The following is a 22,560-nucleotide window of genomic DNA, read 5'->3' on the forward strand; positions in this document are numbered from 1 at the left end:
ACGTTTTAATTCCGCTCTATGTTGCTTATCCTTTGACAGATACGCGTATTTCAACTACCACTTGTAATCTTCCTCAGTGTCAGTGGATAACTGACACTGAGGAAGATTACAAGTGGTAGTCGAAATACGCGTATCTGTCAAAGAATAAGCAACATAGGGCGGAATTAAAAGGTACGAAACTGATTACACTCATTCGATGAAAGTTTCTTCTGGTATTCTAGCAGGACTTCATTTTGAGATTCTTGCTAGTATTCCTTCTAGAATTTATCTAGAAATTTATCCATGGATTTCTCCAAGAGCTTTTGCTGGACTCCCTTTAGAATCGTCGTTATGCATGTTGCAATTCTTCCAGACGTTCTTATAGATGCATTAGTTTGTCCGTATGTGTATTTTATGTAACCTACGTGAACCTAGAAGTACCTACGTGTACACAACATTAATTATAAAAAAGATGCGCAAACGAATAAATGCAACTTGTTAATTTTTTTTTGTTCTCTGCTTGTCCTTCAGGTATTAGCAGTAGCAGCAGCGGCAGCAGCAGTTTAGCCGGAATCAGTAAAAGTACTGGAGGCGATGGAGATTGCGAAGCACACGCTAGCTTAAATGAGATTAAAAACCTAAGTATCACGAATGGTGTCGGGGAGCTTGGGGAGGATCGATTCGAGCAGGACGATGAAAACTCGATTTCCGATCCGATCTTCATCGGCGAGGAAACTTCGTCTTGCAGTAGCGGGCACCAGCAAATCGTAGCGGAAACCGAAGAAGCGGTGTCCGAAAGAACACAGGAGACTGAAGAAGAGGCAAGTCGGCAGCACGCGGAGCAAAACCCGCTGGGAATGGAACAGGAGGAGGAAATCCCAGAGGATGAAGGTGTTGCCGCACTGGATGAGAACCTCGATGACGATGAAGATGACGAGGTGGATGAGGATGATGTGCAATCAATCGATGCAATCGAACGTCGGGATTTTGAGCAGGAACAAAAACTGACTGGCGGAATTATAATTAAAAATAGCGCTTTGATACCCGATAACCATAGACTGAATATAGAGTTAATAAGTAGATTTAGTAATAGGAACCGCAACGATGCATTGGCGAAAAAATCTCAGTCTGAGAGCGGCAAAGTTCAGCTTATAACAACGCCAACTAGCAGTAGACACGCGTACAAGAATTGTTGTAATAATCCATCTAGTTCTAATAGCACTAGTAATAGGGAACAAAACAGTAATAGTACAACAAAGTCAACGGTAAAAATTAACCTGTCAGCTAGTCTAGATAGCTACTGTGCAGCTACTGAATCAGAGAATGGGCCCGATATGGCCGATGGGCCTTCCTGTTCTTCCTCGATGGCTTCGTCCTCATCTTCTTTGGCCTCCAGTAGCGGTAAGGCGGCAACGCAGAATCGCCAACAGCAACAACTCGATGCGATCTTCAACAGCAACTCCAACGATAGCCTTTCGTCCGATCGTTCCATCTTCATCCCTAATCTGCAAGCTTTGAAAGCATCGGCCAAGGATTGCCCAACAGCACCCAGCAGTAGTGGCGTCAATGAACCTGGTACTTCATCTTCCTCTTCATCACCTTCACCTTCATCGGGGAGCTGTTCCGCTGGTCCTTCGACGTCCGGAGCAACCAAAGCACCGTCCGACTGCAGCTTATCGTCTTGCGCAACGTCGGTCATCAAACAAACTGGAGAATGCAGCAAAAACATCAACCACCATCCACTTCCCTCGACCAGCACTAGCAGTTCCTCGCTATTTTCCTTCAGCTGTCCCTTTGGCAGTGCCGATCGCGAAACAGGCGAAGGTTGCAGCAGTGGAAATGTATCCCTCAGAAGGTTTTCCTCTAATGGGTCGAATTTTGTAGACAACATCGCTGATGATGTTGAACCTTCTAGCTCGTCTCACCGCATCCGTCAGCCACAACTCCATCACGAACATAATCACATGGAAGATCCCCTACTGGAACCTTCTCAACTGTCCATGCCACCGGAACTGGCCGCATCGGCCTCGGTCGTCGATCACGAATGCGACGAAGACAATTGGGCTGACTGTGAAGAGGGCTCCGACGAGGAGGTTTGCACCTGTCGAGATTACACCGACGATGAGGGAAATGGAACTAACGGCGGAGCGGGTGGCCACGCTAGCAGCGAAGATGAACTGCCTTCTCGGGACGTTGACCTGTCCAGCTTCACTCACATGGATGCCGCGGAAGACATTTTAGCTCACGATCCGAGTACCGGTGGGAGCGCTGGAAGCGCGAACAACACCAGCGGTAGCAACGCACAAACGCCAAGACTGCATCGGAAGCGCAAATTGACCGAAAATCGAATCCTGTTCGGAAGTGGCGGAAGCCGCAGTTCGACGGGAGGAGTGTCGGAGAGCACCGGTGGGCTGGGAAGCCATTGCGATAGTCCCAGTACGGAATCGCTCAACTACAACAGTCGCAAACGATTAGCTTTAGATAGTGCCAGCTCGCCACGGACGTTGCGTAGTCCGTCTAATGTGAGTAGAAAATATCTACCAGGATGATGGCGAAATAATAGCGTTCATTAACACATTTACATTTGTATCAATTGTAGCTTACTTCAACGCCTACGACATCCTCAGCGCTGGGCGAACGGAAAACTCCCCGAAGTGTAATCCCTACCAAAGATAATCCTCCTCCCGAACTGAACGAGTGGCTGATGCAATTCCAGGTTAGTAAAGTTTCTAGATTATTTGCTGTTGATTTCTTTTTTATGCCAAAATTAGTCAAAAGCTTGAAAAATCTGTGTTGAATCATGACATATCAGGATACGGTTATTTGATTGTTCAACATATTCTATAACGAGATTACTATTATTTGTATAATACAGAATAATATTCGACAGTAATGTACTAATAACGAATATCTATTTCTCTCTTTAGCGATGGACACCGGTCGAGCGTCTGGTAGCTGTGGACATGCTAATCGAACACTGCGAACCAACCCAGGTTCGACACATGATGAAAGTCATCGAACCGCAGTTCCAGCGAGATTTTATCTCGCTGCTGCCCAAAGAACTGGCTTTGCAGGTCCTGTCCTATCTGGAACCTAAGGATCTCCTCCGGGCGGCTCAAACTTGTCGCAGCTGGCGTTTCCTAGCGGACGATAACCTCCTGTGGAAGGAAAAGTGCAAGGAAGCCAACATCGTGATGGACGTGACCGGTGGGGACCGACCGAAACGGGGTCGTGCCGGCAATATGCCGCCGATTTCGTCACCCTGGAAGGCGGCCTACATGCGACAGCACATCATCGAGATGAACTGGCGCTCGCGACCGATCCGTACCGCCAAGGTCCTGAAGGGCCACGACGACCACGTCATCACGTGCCTTCAGTTCTGCGGTAACCGCATCGTGTCCGGCTCGGACGATAATACACTCAAAGTGTGGTCCGCCATCACCGGAAAGGTAAGTTTTGTTTATCCTGCATGTGATAAGTTAGAATTCAAGCCCAATTTTCCATTTTGTACAGTGCCTTCGAACACTGGTCGGTCACACGGGTGGCGTTTGGTCGTCGCAAATGTCCGGGAACATAATCATCTCCGGAAGTACCGACCGCACTTTGAAAGTGTGGAACGCCGAAACTGGTCAACTGTTGCACACATTGTATGGACACACTTCAACGGTCCGTTGTATGCATTTGCATGGAAATAAGTGAGTATTCGCTGTAAAAGTTTTAGAGGAAACACATTTTCGAACGAACTTTTCTAATTTTTCAACAGAGTCGTCAGTGGATCTCGGGATGCTACGTTACGTGTGTGGGACGTGGACGAGGGCAGCTGCCTGCATGTTTTGGTTGGTCATTTGGCTGCCGTTCGCTGTGTTCAATACGATGGTAGGCTGGTTGTGTCCGGAGCGTACGATTACATGGTGAAGGTGTGGAACCCGGAGCGGCAGGAGTGTCTGCACACGCTACAGGGTCACACGAATCGTGTCTACTCACTGCAGGTATGTATTCCTCGAATACGGGCGACCTTCGCTATATCCATATGTCGTTATCTTTAATACAGTTCGACGGCATCCACGTGGTGTCCGGTTCATTGGACACGTCGATCCGGGTGTGGGATGCGGAAACGGGCAGCTGCAAGCACGCCCTTATGGGCCATCAAAGTTTAACGTCCGGTATGGAGCTCCGGTCGAACATTTTGGTTTCGGGCAATGCCGATTCCACCGTTAAGGTGTGGGACATCATCACTGGCCAGTGCTTGCAAACGTTATCCGGTAAGTAAAGTTGTTTAACTTACTATCATCAACGAACTTTATCTAAACAGGTTGTGGGAAAACCTACGAAAATCCTTTGATGGTTACAGAGCCCTGACTGTAACGACCGAACAACAAATGAACTAATCTTAAAATATCGAAAATCTCAAAAGACTAAACAGTAAACACTGGGATGTGTTTCATACGGCGAATAAAATAGACTGAGTCGAACGCCGTATATGTGTGTAGGCAGGAGCATCCCACGGGATATATTTCACTGGCTTCCCGAGTTTCTCTGGATTTTTATCCAAAGTTCCTTCAGCAATTTCCCTTAGTGGTGTTCCGGAGTGGCTTTTCAACAGTTACTTCTGAAATTTCTGCAAAAGTTTTTCCATTGATTTCTTCCAGAGAAATTTCTGGGCCTCTCTTAGAGATTTTCAGATTTCCTCCTGGAATTTCCCAAATTTTCAGCCCGCGAATATTCCCAGATTTTTTTTCGCCGCAATGCCACAGTTTTACTCAGAATTTCTTCTGAAGTTCTTCTCGATAGTTCTCCAATAGGTCTTATCGGAGTTTCTCGCAAGATTACTTCTTGATTGCTTCCAATTTTCTCCGGGGAATTTCTTGCGTCGCTACTTCATAATCGTACGACCCGTGCTTGGATCTATTCATCGTTAGATGACGTTAAACTCTTATCTGTCATTGGAGCACATGATTTCCATTATTGTAGGCATAAGTTTATTTAGATTCGGCGGTATACCATGTCGAGCTATCATCTGTCGTAATTATTTTTTCCTCAAACATTTCTAAAACAATCGATAATTACTCACTTCTAGGACCCAACAAGCATCAGTCGGCCGTGACGTGTTTACAGTTCAACTCTCGCTTCGTGATAACCAGCTCCGACGATGGCACCGTCAAGCTGTGGGACGTTAAGACTGGCGAATTCATACGCAATCTGGTCGCCCTGGAATCCGGCGGCTCCGGTGGTGTGGTGTGGCGTATTAGGTAAGATTACTGGCCATTAATGACTGACGGAATGAAATATTAAATATGGTCTTTCCATCGACAGAGCTAACGATACGAAGCTGATCTGCGCTGTCGGCTCGCGTAACGGAACAGAGGAAACCAAACTGCTGGTTCTCGACTTCGACGTAGAAGGTGCCTGTTTGAAATGCTCATAGGTTCTGGATAAGTATACTCTTTAACAACCTCCCCCTATACGTTTCCTGCGCTATCCTTCTCCTCAACTATATCTTAAGACTCTGAAGAGTGTCCCCGTTGATAGGACTATAGTTTGCTGAAGGTAAAAAAAACTAGTTATAATTGAAAGCCCGATCAAAGGTATAACAGAAAGGTGTAGCCGGTAGTGATGGAAGGAAGTGAAAAAAAAACTAAAGTGGCCCTTCCTGAAAGGACACAACAAAAAAGTAAATTTTATACCAATAGTAAAGAAAAAAGTGCTTGATTAATAAGGTAATCAGCCAATTGGTCAATCGAAACCGGAGAAACCTGCCGAACGCGTTTTGTGTCCTGCCGTACTGTTGAAGTCCTCATCGTGAGCGTTTGTGTTCGCTTTGAATGTTTGTTAAACTTTGTTTCCTTGTTGAGTTTAACGGAGATCAATATTGTTCACTATTCTAGCACATATGATTTTCCGGCAGCGCCGCGGCTTCTTATATCTTTATGTTTTCTTTTGAAACGAATCGGAATAGTTGATTTTCTTACATTTTATATTGTTCTTTAAAAAAACCTATCTGTCTATGTGTTATGAGTCTAAATGATTCTTATTTGCTCTCACGGTGAGCATCTTTAAACAGGACAACCGTTGCGGTTTCATTTTCTCCGATGTTTTCTAAATTGCATTCGATGCGACCAAATGGCCAGGACAAACATGCTTTAACCTATTAACAATACACAGCTTTCGCTTTAGTTTTTAGTAATTCAATCCTCAATTTTTTGAAGGTGTCGTCGTTGAGCATATTGATTGAACAGGCGCAATCTTATCATAATTCACGAGGCTTTATTTGAAGTTATTATATTGCAAAAATACTTTCAAAGTTTTGAACGTCCAACGGTATTTTGCTGCCCTACAACTTTGCGTGAATTTTTGAAAAATTCATTACGCAGAGCAGCAGTACCGTAAAAAACAAACAGGCGCTTAAGATTTTGATAGTTGTTTTTCCTGGTGATAACGATAAATGAAGCTCGTGCATAAACAATGAACTAGAAATAACTACAACAATATTTGAACTGACCGATAAAATATAACGAAACTGGCAGAATTAAACCAACTCTTAAAGAACTAAACACCTTCACGCAAAAATACAAGTATATGCTAGCGAAATCACTACACCCACAGAATAACAAAAATAGCTGAAGGACAGAAAACAAGAAATTCGCGAAAAAATCACACAACCTACAAAACACACGAAAATCACAATTAGGAAAAGAAAAGAAAACCCCGTGTACAATTTAGTTAGTTGTCTGTTTAGAAATTCGATGTCTCAAATGTATAGATTCCAAATGAATGATCTTTTGTTTTTTATTATTTAAGTTTTTGCATCAGTTTAAAGAAATTTATCCCTCATTAGCAAAATTATTACCTCTAGGATTTATTGTCTGAAAACAATTACTATTTTGTTTGGACACATTTTCTTCTTTTCTCAGTTGAATTCGTTTCCTGTTGCAAAATTCGAGATAGTCCCCCAAAACAATCCTTCAGTTCCCTGTTGAAATGCAAAAAAAAACGAAACCATACGCAAAAACAAAAAAAAAACAAAGAACAAATTAACCTCTAAAATTGTAAAGGAAATTATACGAAATAACGTGGTAGTGAACAACTGCAGCGCTACTCAGAAAAGTATGTCGAAAAATCCAATAAAAACAAAAAGTGAAAACTTTTAGTAACGCATTACCAACTATCGAGAAAAAAAAACAACCAAGCTCATGGTTTGTTCTTTGCATTTTTCCTTATAGAAAATTTGAGAACGCACTCTGAAGAACGGTCATCCGAAAGGGAATCGGGATCTACGTCGTCATCGTCTTCTTCGAGTGATGAATCGCTTTAATTAAATTAAAGCAGTATTTATCTAGTACCATGGGATCAAAAATGTACAAAGGTAAGTTAACACGCTTAAATACATCTTATATTCTCACAACTCAGCTTATCTGTCTTAACGAACCATTCAAATAACCAACCTACCAGAAAAAATACGTTTTTGCAATTTCTCATCGTAATAGGCTGTTTTACCTCACGCTAATCTGACAGGAAAAGGCCTACTTTCCCACACCTAATTAACAGTGCTGTAATGATTTATTACAGCACTGATTTGCGTTGCGTAATGAACCATTACAGCACTGTTTTCAGTTTTGGTCAACTTCTTGATGCTTTATGGACGCAGTTATGAAAAATTGTGACAACTGCCCAGTATAATCTATTATGATCAGATTTTCTTAAACGTTGGCTATGAACATCAGTGTGCAGTTTGATGTAAAAGTTTTGTTAAAACTATCCTTAAGTAGTAATTTATGAAATTGCAAAAAACGTTGTACGCATCTCGGTGCAGAACTCGATTTTTACAGCACTCGTCGTACTTATCCAACTCGGCAAGCCTCGTTGGATAAGTGTACAACTCGTGCTGTAAAAATCTTCATTCTGCACCTTGTTGCGTAAACTACTATTACCGGATAGACTGATGGACCAAGAACAATAATGAAATCACGTCATCCAGGGATTGGACTTCGTTATTCATTTGGATAACCGGGCACAATTTAAGTTATGTTGTGCATGTTTGTGTTTTGTATTTGCAATGTACTATTTTGCTTTTCGTATCTAAGTTCCCAGGGTCTTCAGTTCGTCTAGTGGTTAACGTTGAACTTTTCGTCATTGCAATCATCGTCATCATCAAACATTTGAAAGCAGTTTTTTCGTTCAAAACAAAAGTTTTTGCTATGAAAATATATTCACTGTACTCCACATGAGGAATATAATGCAGTGAATATATTTTCATGATCCTTGTTTTGATTTGCAGCGAGAAAACTGCTTTTTTATTTTCCGAAATATGATGACGAATGCTTGAGCCTTAAGGCTATATGGATCGCCAATCCGGAGACGGCGCGTTCGATTCCCGTTCCGTTCTAGAAAATTTTCTCGACTCCCTGGGCATAGTGTATCATTGTGCTTGCCTCACAATATACAAATTCATGCAATGGTAGGCAAAGAAAGCCCTGCAATTAATAACTGTGGAGTGCTCTAAGAACACCAAGTTGAAGAGAGGCAGGCCAAGTTTCAATGCGAACGTAGAGCCATACAAAGAAGAAAAAAGAAGATCTATGTTCCCAAACAGGCACCGCCATCGTGAACCTCACTCCGTTCTAAATGCAAAACAAAGCCAGCTTTACATAGGAACTTGAAATTCTAAGTACCTACCTCAACTAACATTTAATGTGAATGTAAATGCGAACAAAGCATTTTCAATACGGCTTGATGCTGAGTTACTGTGTTGTACATATGGATGGAATCTACTATGCAAGCCCTATACATCAATGAATCTGGCAACCTAACTAACATTTTCAGCGCTATAAGCTTTAGTCATTTGCTTTCTGTTGTGTAACAATCGCATTGGAGCAGTCAACGCTGAATAAAAAGGAAGCTAGTCAAATATAAACCATAAGCTAATACACGGCTGCAAAACAAGCACCATACAACTACCAAACTCGGTTTTCTGAAATCAATCATTTGTTACTGGGGCTGCCTTTACTACACTAAATTTCCCGGAAGATGTGAAAACTAGAACAAATCGATTAGAAGTCACCGCTAACAGAACAGCTGCTACTATACAGTACAATTCATATTACTGAGAAATCCACAAACCAGCAGCGCTTGTATGGCTGTTATGCAATATCATTACAGCTAGAAGCTGTGATAAAGAAACTGTTGGTATACCAACACGGCCTGTCGGATGTAAACATTATTGTCAAGCAGGATGTACAGCTACTACACAAATACTATATAGCTATCCATCTCTTTTCTGTGGAATTATTTGGATTGCTATTATTGCACTTTAAACCAACTCTGGAAGATTTTCCGGAAAATGTGCATATCGAATAAGAGTCCCAACCAATAAAACAGCTGCTCTTGTACAGTACGTTTTGTAATGTTGCCAAATACACAAAACAGAAGCGCTTCGTAGCTGTTTAAAGAACACTGCCGAAGGTCCTTAGCACGCGTCGCACGAAAACTCCGAGTGCTTGCAGGTCCTCATTGATATCATGGTCCATGTCTCGTGTCCGTAGAGGACCACCGGTCTTATTAGCGTTTTGTACATGGTGCATTTGGTGCGTGGGTGAATCTTTTTCGACCGCAGTTTCTTCTGGATCTGGCCCGACTTCCGCTGATGATGCGCCTCCGAATATAACGATCTTCAAAGCGCTGTTGTTTTGTGAGTTCGGCAACTTTACGAAGTGTACCGTATAGTAGCAGCTGTTTCATTGGTGGGACTCCTATTCGATTAGTTTAAGTTTTTATATCTTCCGGGAAATCTTTCGGAGGTGGATTTTAGTGAAGTAAAGGCAGACCCAGTGACAAATGTTTGACTTCAGAAAACTGAACTGTATTTCAACTGTGTATTAGCTTATGGTTTATTTTTTGATTAGCTTTCTTTTTATTCAGCATTGACTGTTTGAATTCGGCTGTTATGCAGCAGATAGCAAAAGGCTGAATCTTATAGCGCTGAAAATGTTAGTTGTGTTACGTCGTTACTTTAAGAGTCGGGCTGAACAAAATGTGTTTATAAAATATACAAATGCTTGTCACAATAATAATAACATCAAAGAAGTTCATGTTAGTTTCAAAATTATTACTTCATAAATTTTCACAATTGATCAATAGCATGAAAAAAGCTCAACAATTTATTTTCATTTATCTTTCAAGCAATTGGTTTACGTTTGGTCAAAATTATGTCGACTTGCTTTATTTCGTTGTTAAAGCTGCGCCGCCATGAGCCTGTGGGCCTGCCTCTGCTGCGATGTCATGCTGGGTTCTAATCTAACGCTTACTTTCAGATTTCGTTTATCCGCCCCTGCGTAACGTGGGGCCAACCCACCTCCACTTTCGCTCCCAAATTTCTGTCGTTATCGGCTTTTGATGGCATCGACGATTGAGCTCCACGTTGGAGATCCAATTGTGAACCCACCATGCACGAATTATATACCGCAGGCATCTATTGATGAAGACCTGAGTATTCTCCACTGATACACATCAAGCTTCACTGTAATACAGCAGCACAGATTTTACGTTCGAGTTGAAAACTCGGATTTTGGTGCGTTGACTAATCTAGTTGTTTTTCCATACGTTTCATAAACTCGCAAAATCAGCCCTCGCTCTTGATACGTGCACCTATGTCGATCTTGGTACCACCATCAGCCGCCTTTTAACAACCCAGGTCCCAGATATTGGAAGCTTTCAACATTCTCCAATGCTTGCCCAGCTACCGTGAAGCTGGAAGGACCTTGTTTACATCCAACAATTTGGTCTTGTTGACGTGGATGTTAAGATCTGCTGCCGAGGAGCGATTGGCAAAATCTTTGAGCTTGTTCTGCATATTGAGCTAGAAGAGCAACGTCATTGGCTAATTCGAGGTCATTTAGGTACTCAATCGTAATGGGCTGCCACAGCAGTCCACGATTTGGTTCACGATCAACTGCACCTCGTCCATTACGATGAGGAAAAGTAGCGGTGATAGAATACATCCTTGCCTCACTCCAGCAACGACCCGGATGGGATCGAACAAGACACCGTTGTGCAGTACTCTGCACGGAAATGCCCTGTACTGTGTTTCAATGAGGCCGACGATTTGCTCAGGGACTCCCTTGCGCATGAGGGCTCTCCACATATTTTCGTGATTGAGACGGTCAACATCTTTTTGTAATCAATAAACTCCAAGTACAGAGACTCATTGACATTCATTGATTTACTCCTGGACATTGGCGTAAATAGGGGGTGGCCAGGGGGGGCCTGGCCCCCTCCAGAATAATCCATTTCGGAAAAAAAATCACGCAATTCAGGCGAAAAGTATCTTTTCAGTATAAAAAATCTATATCGATATGGCCTTGGCCCCCCCCTAGAGCTATGACCTAGTTACGCCAATGCTCCTGGATGATACGGATCGTGACAATTGCTAACACATGATCGTCTGGCACGGAATCCTGCATGCTGCCGTCGTAGAGTTGCTTTAATCTTCTCCTGCATCCGGTTAAGGATCACTTTGCAGAGGACTTTGAGAACGATACACAGTAACATGATGCCCCGCCAATTATCGCTTACAGTCAGGTCACCCTTCTTGAGTACCTTTACTAAGACACCTTGCATCCAGTCGCCCGAAATGTCGCGGTTTTCCATATGTTGCAGAATAATTGATGCAGCAGTTGTGCAGATACTACCGGGTCAGCTTTGAGCATCTCAGCTGATATGCGATCAACCCCCGGGGCTCTGTTTGATTTCATGCTACGGATGGCTGTTTCTATCTTCTGCAATGATGGAGCTTCGGTTTTGACATGGGTAACGCGTCGAACCCTTGGCGGAGCATGCTGAGGTGTTGATGGCGTGGTCGATACTTGAAAAAGGTTTGCAAAGTTCTCGAACCATAGCATTTCAACTGATCAGCCGAGTCGGTCAATAACTGTCCAGACGTGTTTTTCACGGACATCGTAGCATTTATCGTAGTCCCACTAAGGCTACGTGAAACATCGCAGAGGAGACGGATGTCGCCTGTATTTGCGGCTTTCTCGCCTCCGTCGACTAAGGAGTACGCCCACGCTCTTTGGTTGCGTCTACACATAGGAACGTTTCACTTTCTTCTCGAGAGCTGAAAAGCGCTGGCGGGCTACGGCTTTGACTCCTCGTGTTTTCGCTCGCTCTATCGCGGCTTTGGCGTTCCTTCGCTCCTCTATCTTCCTCCGGGTATCATTTGTGATCCACTGCTTTTTCCGGGTGCGTAGGTTGTCCAAATTATTCTCGCCGTTCTTGATGACGCTTCATTGATCTTCTACGCTTCCACCTTCCGGAATATACGCAGCACGGTTCTCTAGCGCCTCGACGAAGGACCTTTTTACCACAGCGTCTTCCAGTCCAGCGTGCGATTTTCTCCTCCTATCGATGTATCCTAGCTATGCGCAGCCGGATCTCGCCGATTAAGAGATGATGGTCGAACGCAATGTCGGCGCTGCGTTTGTTCCGCGCACATCAAGAAGGCTCCGTCTCCATTTTCAGCTGATGCAGATGTGGTCGATTAGATTTTCCATGACGCCATCACGGGAAACCCATGTCACTTTGTGCACTGGTCACAAGGAAATAGCGATCCCCCAATCACCATGTCATTGTTGCCACAAAACTCTGCAAACAGCTCTCCGTTCTCCGTTCTCCATGCGCATCAGTAGGTCAGCTCCAGAGGCACGTTCTCCTCCATTTGGGAAATAGTCCGAGTTGCCCGAACCAACCTACGCTTTGCAGTCGCCTATAAGGATCTTGACTTCACCGTTGGAAATATTGTCTACGACAGCATTTAGTTGGTTGAACAAGTTCTCTTTGTCTTGCATTTCGGCAGCATCGGTTGACGCGTAACTTTGCATCATGGTAAGGTTTCTAATTCGTGTATTAATTCTGGTTACAATTATCCTTTCGTTAATAGGTTCCCATTTCATGAGCGCAGCGTAGGCGAGAGCACTGAGGAAGAAACCAACGTCACGGTGGTGGCGAGGAGCGTGTTCACCCCGTAGGCCACAGTATAGCAGAATTTGACCCGATGCCAATCTGTGTTCTCCAAAGTTCGGCCAACGAACTTCACTCAGTCCTAGGATCTCAAGCTTCATATGAATGCCTCATTGGCTAGTTGTGCCAGTTTTCGTGGGCTAGGGTTAATACGGTTAATACATTCCAAGTTCCAATTATTGTCTGTTGTTTCGCGCTAAAAGTCGTTGCCGTTGAATTCGTTCGTAATCTTTCATTGTTGGTTTCTGTCATGGTTTTTGGGTTTCGAGAACAGTAGGTTGTTCGCCTAGGGTCCCATATTCACCGTGGTGGGGCTGCCACCTTAGGTAAAGCTGTCCTCGAACCTTCCCACCCAATCTAGCTGAAGTCAGAAGGACCACTGCTAATGTTGGTGCGCCTTGTCGTCTTAACATATTGAAACTCTACATGAGACAAAAGAACAACCTTTACAAAAGATCCAGGATAAATTTCTACTACATGTGTTTGCTTCATATGAGTTACGGCCCACTTCTAATAAATCGTGGGATATTCCTGTTATATGGATTATGGCATATACTTGGGGACATATATTTCGGTAGGGGTAGCCTACCGAAGCTAAATAAACTGGTTTCCGGGCAAATGTTCGTGGGGTACACAGGCATTTGTCACGAAACAACAACCATAGATAGATCATTCCCTTTCGGTATGACTCTGCAGCCATAGGTATCCCTTGCGCTGATGGTGAGTACACAATCATCACCATGATCATTTAATGTGTTTGCTCCACAAGATAAAGTTATTCTTAACTTCTATATATCTAAAAAGAATAGCTGATGCACAAAAGAATGGCAATGGAATTCGAGGTAATGGTATTCGGAGAAGTGTTATAGAACCATCGGTGTCGTATTCGTGGAAACGGTAGGAATATCATCATGTGTGCCTCACATAAAAAGCACTTTGATTGTGAATTTAAATGAACAATAGTCTTTATTAAACGTCTTTTAACAATTGTTTAACCTTCTTTGTAGGTTAAGGATGCAAGATTGAAACATAGTTTGTGCACAAAACATACTAAGACTATTATTACAGATTTGGAATTTTGTTTACCAAAATCCCTGCTAAGCATATTTTAAGATTTTTTGTTCCCTAAAATCGATCAGTGCAAATTCTAATCTTATCTAAACTTGTGACTTTTCCGGTTCTGATACTGGACGGGACTAGAATAACGATTAAACAGCAGTTTCAATACATTTCTTTAGTAACAGTTGAGTTTAAGCATTTTGATCGTACTAGACAGAGTACGTAATCTGCATTAGAAAGCATTTTTATGACAGTTATAATAATCGATGAAAAAGTTGAATTTTTAAAAACTTGAAGTAGAAAATATCGTTATGGTATCGTTTCATATGCTCGTAATCGTAAAAATCTGAAAATGTGCTGTTGTGTAGCATGTTACTTGTCGATGCATGGTGATTAATGCCATTATTCCTGCTTGGGTTTCTTGTAGTACCAAGCAGCCAAAAATACGGAAGAACTAAGAACTGTCGAGATTCCAAAGTTGGCCAGCAACATTTTGTCTCCCGAATCCAGCAGGATCGTGTAAATGCGAGCTAAAAATAAAAGTTTGGATTGTAGTTTGAAATTGCTTAATTGTTATGGAATATAATGTCTTTACTTGAATTGGTGAAGGCGGAAATAGCCCAGGTGATGAGACTAACAGATTGTGCGTCCTTAGATTTGAGTATAGCGACTAACTGCATAACTTTACTGGTGGCACCTACCGGAGTCGTCAGAGGCTAAAACAATAAATGTTCTATAACATAGGTTTCTTTCTACACTCTTTGCAGAGCCACAACTTACCACAAGCATCATCAAAACACTGCTCGGGATGATTCCAGTAGCAAACCCAGTAAAAATTGCAACATAAATGCCACTCCAGATGAACGCAGGTTTGTTGAGCATATTACTATACTTCAGAACCACATACACTAGCACGTACTCCTGTATCAGGAGAATAGGATACTCCATGTAGGAAAGGAAAGCATACCGGTTGGTAAAATTGTACAACATTGTCACGCTGTAGCTGCATAGCTCCATCAATAATCCATTCAAGGATAATCCGGTAGCGGACTTCAACTGTTGCACTGTTTGGATCTGCGGTACTTTCGATACCAGACAGGATGCTATGGTTATCAGGGACAGCAAATCCGCTATAACGTACAGGATTCCTCGGTCATCTAGCAGGGCCATTTTTGGTAGATTTTTTAATTATATAATAGGACTAGAACGGTACGCGTCACAGTATACAGGAGGGCTTTTTTAGTTTTATGTTTTGTTGAAATCCACTAGCACCTCAGCATCATGGGCTCGTCCCCAATTACGTATAGCTGCGGGACAAAAATAGAACTTTGTGTATCGCGAATCAAACAGTATACCTGATGTATCATTGTTTTACTCTCACAGGACATGTATTATATTGCATATACATGTGAATAATTACAATTAGTGAAAATATTTTATTGTCAGAATAAAATGTCCTATTGAGCAGACCTACCTTTGCATTGATTAGCTAGCACTACTCAACAAACCCAAAATGCACTAGCGTGTCATTCGGAATACCAGGTTGTCTCCACTACGCGTACTACTGAAAACTTTCGAAAAAAAAGGACGTTCCAAGCTGGTGCTGCGGTGGCACTACGGGGTCAGACCTGATAACGAGATTTGTCGCCCTTGAACGCTGTCAATCTCTCTCTGCCAACGCAACTGACAAACGAAAATTTGGCGTTCTGTGGCGGTAATTAACACCGCTTACTCATTGATAGCCGGGGCAGAACGTCAACACCGAAAAGTTTGCATGAAGCACGCATTCAAATACAAGCGTACATTCGTTCTTTGGCGTCATTCAATTTTGTTCACATTTTGCTTGTATGGTTTGGATGTAGGTAAGTATATCTCGCATCAGCTGACTGCCTTCCGTGGGGTTAGCTGCGTTGCATGTATGCTATGCATACATCTTTTTGTAGGCTTTTCCTTTACACGCAATGTAGTTGAGGTTGTTAGTATTGGTATGCCAGTCACTGGATAACTAGAAACTAAAAGGAACAAACGCTTCATGCTAAATTTTAGAGTAGAGTTAATTCCCCACGTTGCGGCATTCAATATCGATAAAGGAAGAAAATGAGACGAACTTCAAATAAATATTACAGGTATCTGCCCATAATCGCATAATTCTAACATTCGACAAAAGAAAGCTTGGAAAACATGAACTGCAACTTTCACTAGTATGTATGGACCACAATTTCGAGAATTCGAAAATAATCATTAAGCATTGAAATCTGCTACAGCACTTCTTGGCGGTACCGCGTAAAAAAACTTCGGTGTATGCTGAATCAATAGTTATAAAATTTGTCACATACATAGCGCTTATAAAACCGGCGATCTTCTACGGCTGCAAACACTCGGAATTTTTGATCAGTGTGTGGCGGAGAAAGATAAATCACGAGTTCGTTACACTCTTCAGCACACGCAGCATCCAGAAGATGGCCAAAGCCGGAAGGTTACAAGGTGGGCAAGGCATGTTGCAGGAATGCCGGACGACAACGCTGCAAATTTGGTGTTCGCTACTGATTCAGTTGGCACAAAATTGAGAACACGATGGGCGGAATAGGTGGAGCGTGAACTGGAGAGCATTGGGCGTGACCGAGGACGTATAATTGTAGTCATTCTAAAAATGAAGTGACGTGACGCAGCTCAACTCGAATACGCCCGATTCTTGTCAGTCAAAAGTCAAGTCAAAAGGTTCAAAATTGTAAGAGTTCAGGCAGAAAAAAAACAACCAGTGCACAGTATAAACACGGGCTTGATTAATAAATTGACAATTGCGAAAAGAAATCCACGTGCTACGGTGGGAATCGACCCCACGACTCCCAATTCGCTGGCTAGACGGATGTTTCTTTCCTCCAAGCTACCGAGCCAGTTGAGGGGACGGAGATGATCAAGGATCCAAAGTAGACGAATTCCTCCACTACCGTCTACCCCCGTTGGTTTGAACGACACCTTATGCAAACCAACGGGGTTCATTTTTAATTTGAACATTACGTGTAACGCGTAACGCACTATATGTTACGTGTAGAATGTCATAAACAACTAGCAGACCGCACGAAAATTTATAAAAATATGTCTTATAATATAGATTGTTTATTAAAACTTAGATCTAAACATTAATGGAACGAATTGACCTCGGCTTTTTTCTGCACCGGTGTTTCAGCGTGGTCAATATGGAGTGAAAACTGTAGGCAACTACAGTGGTACTTTAACTTTGACGATTTCTATGGCCCAAACCGCTGGATGAAAACATTTCAAATTTTGACAACAACATTTCCTATATTTACTGACGCTGCAGTGAAATTTTTATGAAGCTACTTAAATTTTTCACTGAAATACGGATTTTTGAAAAAGGTGTGTCCAAAAATGGATTTTTTCATATAAGTTGTTATAACTCAAAATATATAATTTCTATCAATTTGAAATTTTGTCCGTACATTATCAATATATTGATGATAAAGTGGTAAAATTTTCAGCCAAAAATATTGATAATTGTCAAAGTTGCAGCGGATTGAACATGACGCATTTTAGGAGAAAAAATCAGCTCGGTTTTTTTTTTTTGCTACTGAGTGTAGTTTGTGACCTTTGACGCTTCGAGTTTTAGTGGCTGCACAGTTCTGGCTGTACCTTCCAGTACTATGTTGATGAGTAGGCATGAGAGTCCTTCGCCTTGTCGCAGTCCCTGGTGACATCCCAATTAATTGGGTAGTTAACCGAAACTCCTACGCAGTCATGCACACCGTCCATCGTTGCTTTGATCAGTCTGGTCAGCTTCCCAGGAAAGCCGTTTTAGTCCATAATTTTCTACAGTTCTGTGTGGTCGATACTGTCGTGTGCCGCTTTGAAGTCGATGAACCTGGTGTTCACAACATTTTTGGAAGTTGTGCCGTACTTTATCGACCGGCCGTCGATGAAGCCGGTTTGATAACTTCCCAGGAACTCATTCATTTCAGGTGACAGACGACGGAAGATGATCTGAAATAGTACTTTGTAGGCAGCATTAAAAATGGTGATCGCTCTGAAGTTCTCAGATTCCAAATGGCCGCCTTTCTTGTGAATGGGGCTGATTACCCCTTGCTTCCACTCCTCCGGTAGCTGTTCGGCTTCCCAGATCCTGACTATCAACCGGTACAGGTAGGTGGCCAACTTTTCAGGGTATTTATTCTTGATGAGTTCAATTTGTATATCGTCCTTAGCAGCTGCCTTATTGTTCTTGAGCTGTTGAATGATATTCTTATCTTCATCCAGTCAAGGTAGTCATATTCATTGTTAGTGCTTGCGTTCTCTGCATCATTCATGTGTTCATCGAAGTGCAGCATCCACCTTTCGATCACCTCCATTAGTTCGACTAGAGATAGAGACCCCGTCCTTATTCAGACACTTTTTAGCTCGCGGCACAAAGCCCTTGCGGGATGTGGTTTGAATGCAGTCTTTGTAAGGGCTTTGTAAGGGACCATGTATAAGCAGCAGTAGTCCAGGAGCTCTTCGTAATTAAAATTTCTTGACTTTCTTGGACATAGATTATCTTCAAAAATGTTAAATGATCGTTGGCAGAGGAAGTTCTCAGTTACTAACTGTGGGATTGCTCATGGAATACGAAGCTAATCAGGCTGTGTTCCAGTTGGGACGTTCACAAATAAGAGAAGAAGGAGAACGGTAGGAGTACCAGGTCTTAACTAACCCTTCAGATACTTGGGGAAATGTAGAAAAAAAATCTTGAGTCTTAATAGGTATGCATACTTTTGCAATGCTTATCCTTCATATTCACTTTATTTTTCGACTACAATACTATTCTTTGATGCGTGTAAAAATAAATTTAACATCACACACACTCGCATGAGTTCATTCACAAAATCATCTTTCGTTGTATGTACCCAAAAGAAATTCGGCTAATATTCTGCTATTCTGCTATTCTGCTATTATCAACGCATCCCCTGGCTTTCGCCCATCTGCGTTGTCTTTTCACTAGGCAATACGTCTACCAATTGATGTTTATGGGCTTGCCGGACCAAGTCATGTAGCTAAGCCAAACACCCCACCTACAACTGTTGGGTAGGCACCATTGTCCCGCCCACTGGTCTTTTACAGCTAGTTGTAGGTGCATGTGTGCGTGTAAGTATTGGAGTGTGTGTGTCAGTGTTGGTGTATTGTAGGCGCCAACTCGTTCTAATCCACTCTGATAGCTAACACCCTATTGAACCATTACCCTTAAATTTGGCAATCTATGAAATAGAATGAGTTAAACGCCTGTAGAAAACAGTCAGTTAAATCAAACAAGGAATATTAGTATTAAAGCGAAGATACAACGAAGCAACGCCCCGAACCTCGAGAGCACAAACCCCAAGAACCAAATGACAGGCAGCGCCGATAAGTCGATCGACTGGCCACCATCAGTGAATAACCAATCGAGTAAACCCCCCAGCACAAACTGCCACCAGCTCTCCCGACCTGCGCCCAACAAATCCGAGGCACAGCCCAGCCTTAGCTTCACCTTAAAACCAAAATCTAGATTACAGAGCACAATACTTCCCAAGTAACCACTCAGCTCGAGCCGCAAATCACGCACAACACGGCACAAATAAGACAAACACTACCACGCCCGTACAACCGAACCCGACCTAGAGTAGAGAAGGGTCTCTTTCCACTCCAACCCGGACTCAACTGCACCCACAGGGCAGCGCACCTCACCCACACCGCACTCATTCATGCATCACTGTCCGAGCCGCACGGTCACCTGGGTTGAGTCTATCTGCATGACCTCGCCCAACCCGTAACGCAGAGTTTAAGTCCCTCTCTTGCATTACAAAGTACTCCCTCTTCTCAAAAATCTGTGCGTGGTATAAATGAGATCTTAAGGCTGAAGAAATCGTCACCAATACAACCGCCAACACTGAGCACTCAATGATGTCGGCCTTATCAACGACGACCCCCTCAGTCCCAAACCCAATTATCCCACACTACCCAAGTAACCACCCTGCTGAAGCCGTAAGCACCACACGCACAAAGCACACACACACCGACACGCACCACCCCACACAAACCACCAAGGCCGAACAAAAGCGGAAATCGGTGCCACCACTGCTGAATCACGAGTTTTTCAGTATAATTCAGCAATCGTAGATCCATTCTTCGACCCTACTCAGCCCTAACGGTCCATAGCAATGCCTGTCAATATATGCGCCTCACACATGCAACCCCTACACCCTAACAGTATGGTCACTTGGGTATCCCTGGGTTTTGACATGATGGTCAGGGATCACAGCCATCAAAACGTTCCACACTTTATCAGGGCTTACGACCTGTAGACATGATGATTTCTCAATAGTTTCAAGCTCTTTCGGACCTTCCGCTATTGGAGACCATCATGGCTAGCGGTGTTAAAAAAGAAATTCGGCTAATATTATAAACAAACCAATCGTTCGGTAGGTATAATGGCTGCGAATGATAACCGTAGCTTACACCGGCTCAGTAGACCATTGGTAGTCAATGATAGAAGTTTATAATTTTTACTATGAACCATTATAATTTAAGTACTTTTGGTGTTGAGAAAACTCGGGAAGAAGTTGATGCTGTAGGAAGTCAGCAGGACCGTAGTAAAGGATACCTGAAACTATATCATTCGCATGTTTCAGAGCTTCCCACCGTGGTTCGTCAACTTCCAGGATCCGTTCGAGCTGTATCGCGCCCAACCGAGCTATCTCTGGTGCCAGGCTTCGTTTCTGTTGGGTGCATTGCTTTGTATAGTGCACGCAATCAAACGGGGAGGACGTTGGCCGTATCTGTTTCTAGGTGCCCTTTGCCATGGATTGGTCGTCGAGCTGATCACTTATTACGTGCCGAGTATTGATAATTTTTGGCACTCCAAAACGCCAATAGATTTCTTCGGTCACCGATTGCCGCTGTACATTATCTTCCTCTGTAAGTACAATCAGCTGTGTGAATTTAACGGTTGAGTTTATCTTATCTGTACGGCTGTTGCGATTTCGAAACCAGATCCAGTATTCTACTATCAAGCGCACTGGGCCGTATCCAAATTGCACCTGAAATGCCGTTGGTCGGAGCACATGGCAGCTGGGCTGTTGGTGGTGCTCATCGATTTGCCGTATGACATCGTTAGCGTGAAGTTTGTACATTGGACATGGCACGATACCGATCCGAACATAGCCGATCGACACTACTGGGTACCGTGGAACTCGTACTACTTCCATGCCACGTTTGCATTTGCGTTCTCGTTCTTCTTTCACAACGTGCGGAAATGGATCGACCGGAGGAAACTGGATCGCTGGCAAGCGGGATCGGTGAAAGCTGAACTGGCTGCTGTGCTAGTGGCTGCACTGCTTTCGTTCCCTGGAGGAGCGTTGCTGTTCATTCCGTTGTACCATCCGTTCCACGACTTCTACAATGTTCCTGGAGAGGTGACAGCAGTTACTTTGCTTTTCGTATTTCTGACGACGCTTTGGAAGTTTGACCGGAAAAGCAATCGCAGACTGCCTGAGCGGTATGGTTGGTAACTATTCAAGTTACTCATTGATTATCAATTAGTACCGTAAACCGGGGTCAAATTAATCTTCGGGTCGAAATTGATCAGCCGGTTTTCCGTTAGATTAAACAACAAAAACACGTATTAGGTATATCTGATTCCAACCGCATGATACTTGTATGGAAAATATTTAAAATATGTTTTATCTAACAAAAAATCATCTGTTCAATTTCGTCGAACCGGAGATCAATTTGAATGGTTTAAATGGTAGAATCACCAAGTTCTACCATTTAAACCATTTTGAAGATCGTCTCGGCTTTTTGCGAATCCTTGCATCGTTTCAATTCTTCCAGCTTGGATACAATGGGCCGTGCCCTGATGGCTCATCTTGTCATCCACTATTCGGTGTTCTTTGCAATGGTTGCCTTCCTCAATCCGGAGGACGTAGTTGCGGCCGGTCTTCACGAACCCATCGGTGACTGTGATGCCAAAACGCCGGTTCATACCGTGCTGAAAACTCTGGAAAAGCGAACCTACCTCTGCGCGGAAGATTACGATGAGAAGTACTTCGACTTTCACTGTCTGGCGCGGCAACCCAAGTCGGGATCCTATTGGTACACAATTTGCGGAACACCGTTTGAGTAAGTGTTAATAGAAGTGCTTAGGAAGATTTTCAGACTGTCAATGAAGGCTTTCTTTCAATTATCATTGCAGAAACCGGGCAGAGTACGTTCTGGTATTATCTTTAATTTGTTTCGTCGCATCAATGGTCTTCCGTACGATACACTTCGATTACGACGTTCGTTTCGATATCTACGATTTGGTTCGCAAGGATAAGAAAGGACAAGCAGCCAAGGAAGGCAAAAAGAACAAATAAAGATAAGGTAATTCTACTAGATACACCAATAAACTGATTGAAACAAACTATTAGAGATCTTAACACTTCAATTGAAAATGCCCGGTTTACTAGATCAAGTTGTCAATTACATAATTCTTACCGAGTAAAA

At 43.0% G+C, this 22,560-nt stretch overlaps 3 protein-coding genes across 8 annotated transcripts in view; 2 read left to right on the forward strand and 1 right to left on the reverse strand.

Annotated features, from left to right (window-relative positions):
• Window positions 1-14,955, forward strand: part of LOC109422469 (F-box/WD repeat-containing protein 7-like) — a 110,479-nt gene extending 95,524 nt beyond the window's left edge. For 4 of the 5 annotated variants that reach the window (XM_062852230.1, XM_062852228.1, XM_062852231.1 and 1 more), the window contains exons 4-13: window positions 511-2,501; window positions 2,579-2,695; window positions 2,907-3,428; window positions 3,493-3,674; window positions 3,743-3,968; window positions 4,031-4,241; window positions 5,057-5,228; window positions 5,293-5,381; window positions 7,200-7,342; window positions 14,817-14,955. In XM_062852230.1, coding sequence (XP_062708214.1) covers window positions 511-2,501; window positions 2,579-2,695; window positions 2,907-3,428; window positions 3,493-3,674; window positions 3,743-3,968; window positions 4,031-4,241; window positions 5,057-5,228; window positions 5,293-5,381; window positions 7,200-7,291 — 3,602 coding nt within the window. In that variant the 3' untranslated portion in view covers window positions 7,292-7,342; window positions 14,817-14,955. Of the gene's footprint in view, window positions 1-510; window positions 2,502-2,578; window positions 2,696-2,906; window positions 3,429-3,492; window positions 3,675-3,742; window positions 3,969-4,030; window positions 4,242-5,056; window positions 5,229-5,292; window positions 7,072-7,199; window positions 7,343-14,816 lie in introns of those variants that run through there. The other variant, XM_062852232.1, reaches the window with a different exon arrangement.
• LOC109428663 (solute carrier family 66 member 3) lies at window positions 13,926-15,875 on the reverse strand. Its single transcript, XM_062852233.1, has 4 exons — window positions 15,524-15,875; window positions 14,830-15,356; window positions 14,645-14,765; window positions 13,926-14,579 (listed from the first exon to the last, which is right to left on the reverse strand). The coding sequence occupies exons 2-4, from the start codon at window positions 15,217-15,219 to the stop codon at window positions 14,452-14,454; spliced, it is 639 nt and encodes a 212-aa protein (XP_062708217.1). The 5' UTR covers window positions 15,220-15,356; window positions 15,524-15,875; the 3' UTR covers window positions 13,926-14,451.
• A 4,599-nt stretch (window positions 15,876-20,474) lies between these two features.
• On the forward strand, window positions 20,475-22,480 carry LOC109422472 (uncharacterized). 2 transcript variants are annotated; one of them, XM_062852234.1, is made up of 5 exons: window positions 20,475-20,644; window positions 20,706-20,991; window positions 21,067-21,580; window positions 21,907-22,194; window positions 22,268-22,480. In XM_062852234.1, the coding sequence occupies exons 1-5, from the start codon at window positions 20,585-20,587 to the stop codon at window positions 22,428-22,430; spliced, it is 1,311 nt and encodes a 436-aa protein (XP_062708218.1). In that variant the 5' UTR covers window positions 20,475-20,584; the 3' UTR covers window positions 22,431-22,480. The 2 variants fall into 2 exon arrangements, with proteins under 2 accessions (XP_062708218.1, XP_019552804.3); XM_019697259.3 differs by having other exon boundaries at window positions 20,477-20,644; window positions 21,067-21,571.
• Window positions 22,481-22,560: the final 80 nt, after the last annotated feature.

The sequence above is a fragment of the Aedes albopictus genome, chromosome 2 (genome assembly GCF_035046485.1).
Source record: "Aedes albopictus strain Foshan chromosome 2, AalbF5, whole genome shotgun sequence".
In the NCBI taxonomy this organism is placed as follows: Eukaryota; Metazoa; Arthropoda; class Insecta; order Diptera; family Culicidae; genus Aedes; species Aedes albopictus.

What these genes read in the sequence shown, in the direction of transcription:
- LOC109422472 (XM_062852234.1), top strand. Translation starts at nt 20,585, where the DNA reads ATGAACCATTATAATTTAAGTACTTTTGGTGTTGAGAAAACTCGGGAA. An exon ending in CTCGGGAAGAAGTTGATGCT is followed by an intron (nt 20,645 to 20,705) that starts GTAGGAAGTCAG and finishes CGCATGTTTCAG; the next exon opens with AGCTTCCCACCGTGGTTCGT. An exon ending in CTGCCTGAGCGGTATGGTTG is followed by an intron (nt 21,581 to 21,906) that starts GTAACTATTCAA and finishes CAATTCTTCCAG; the next exon opens with CTTGGATACAATGGGCCGTG.
- LOC109428663 (XM_062852233.1), bottom strand. Translation starts at nt 15,219, where the DNA reads ATGGCCCTGCTAGATGACCGAGGAATCCTGTACGTTATAGCGGATTTG. An exon ending in GTGTTTTGATGATGCTTGTG is followed by an intron (nt 14,766 to 14,829) that starts GTAAGTTGTGGC and finishes TTATTGTTTTAG; the next exon opens with CCTCTGACGACTCCGGTAGG. An exon ending in TTCCGCCTTCACCAATTCAA is followed by an intron (nt 14,580 to 14,644) that starts GTAAAGACATTA and finishes TTTTATTTTTAG; the next exon opens with CTCGCATTTACACGATCCTG.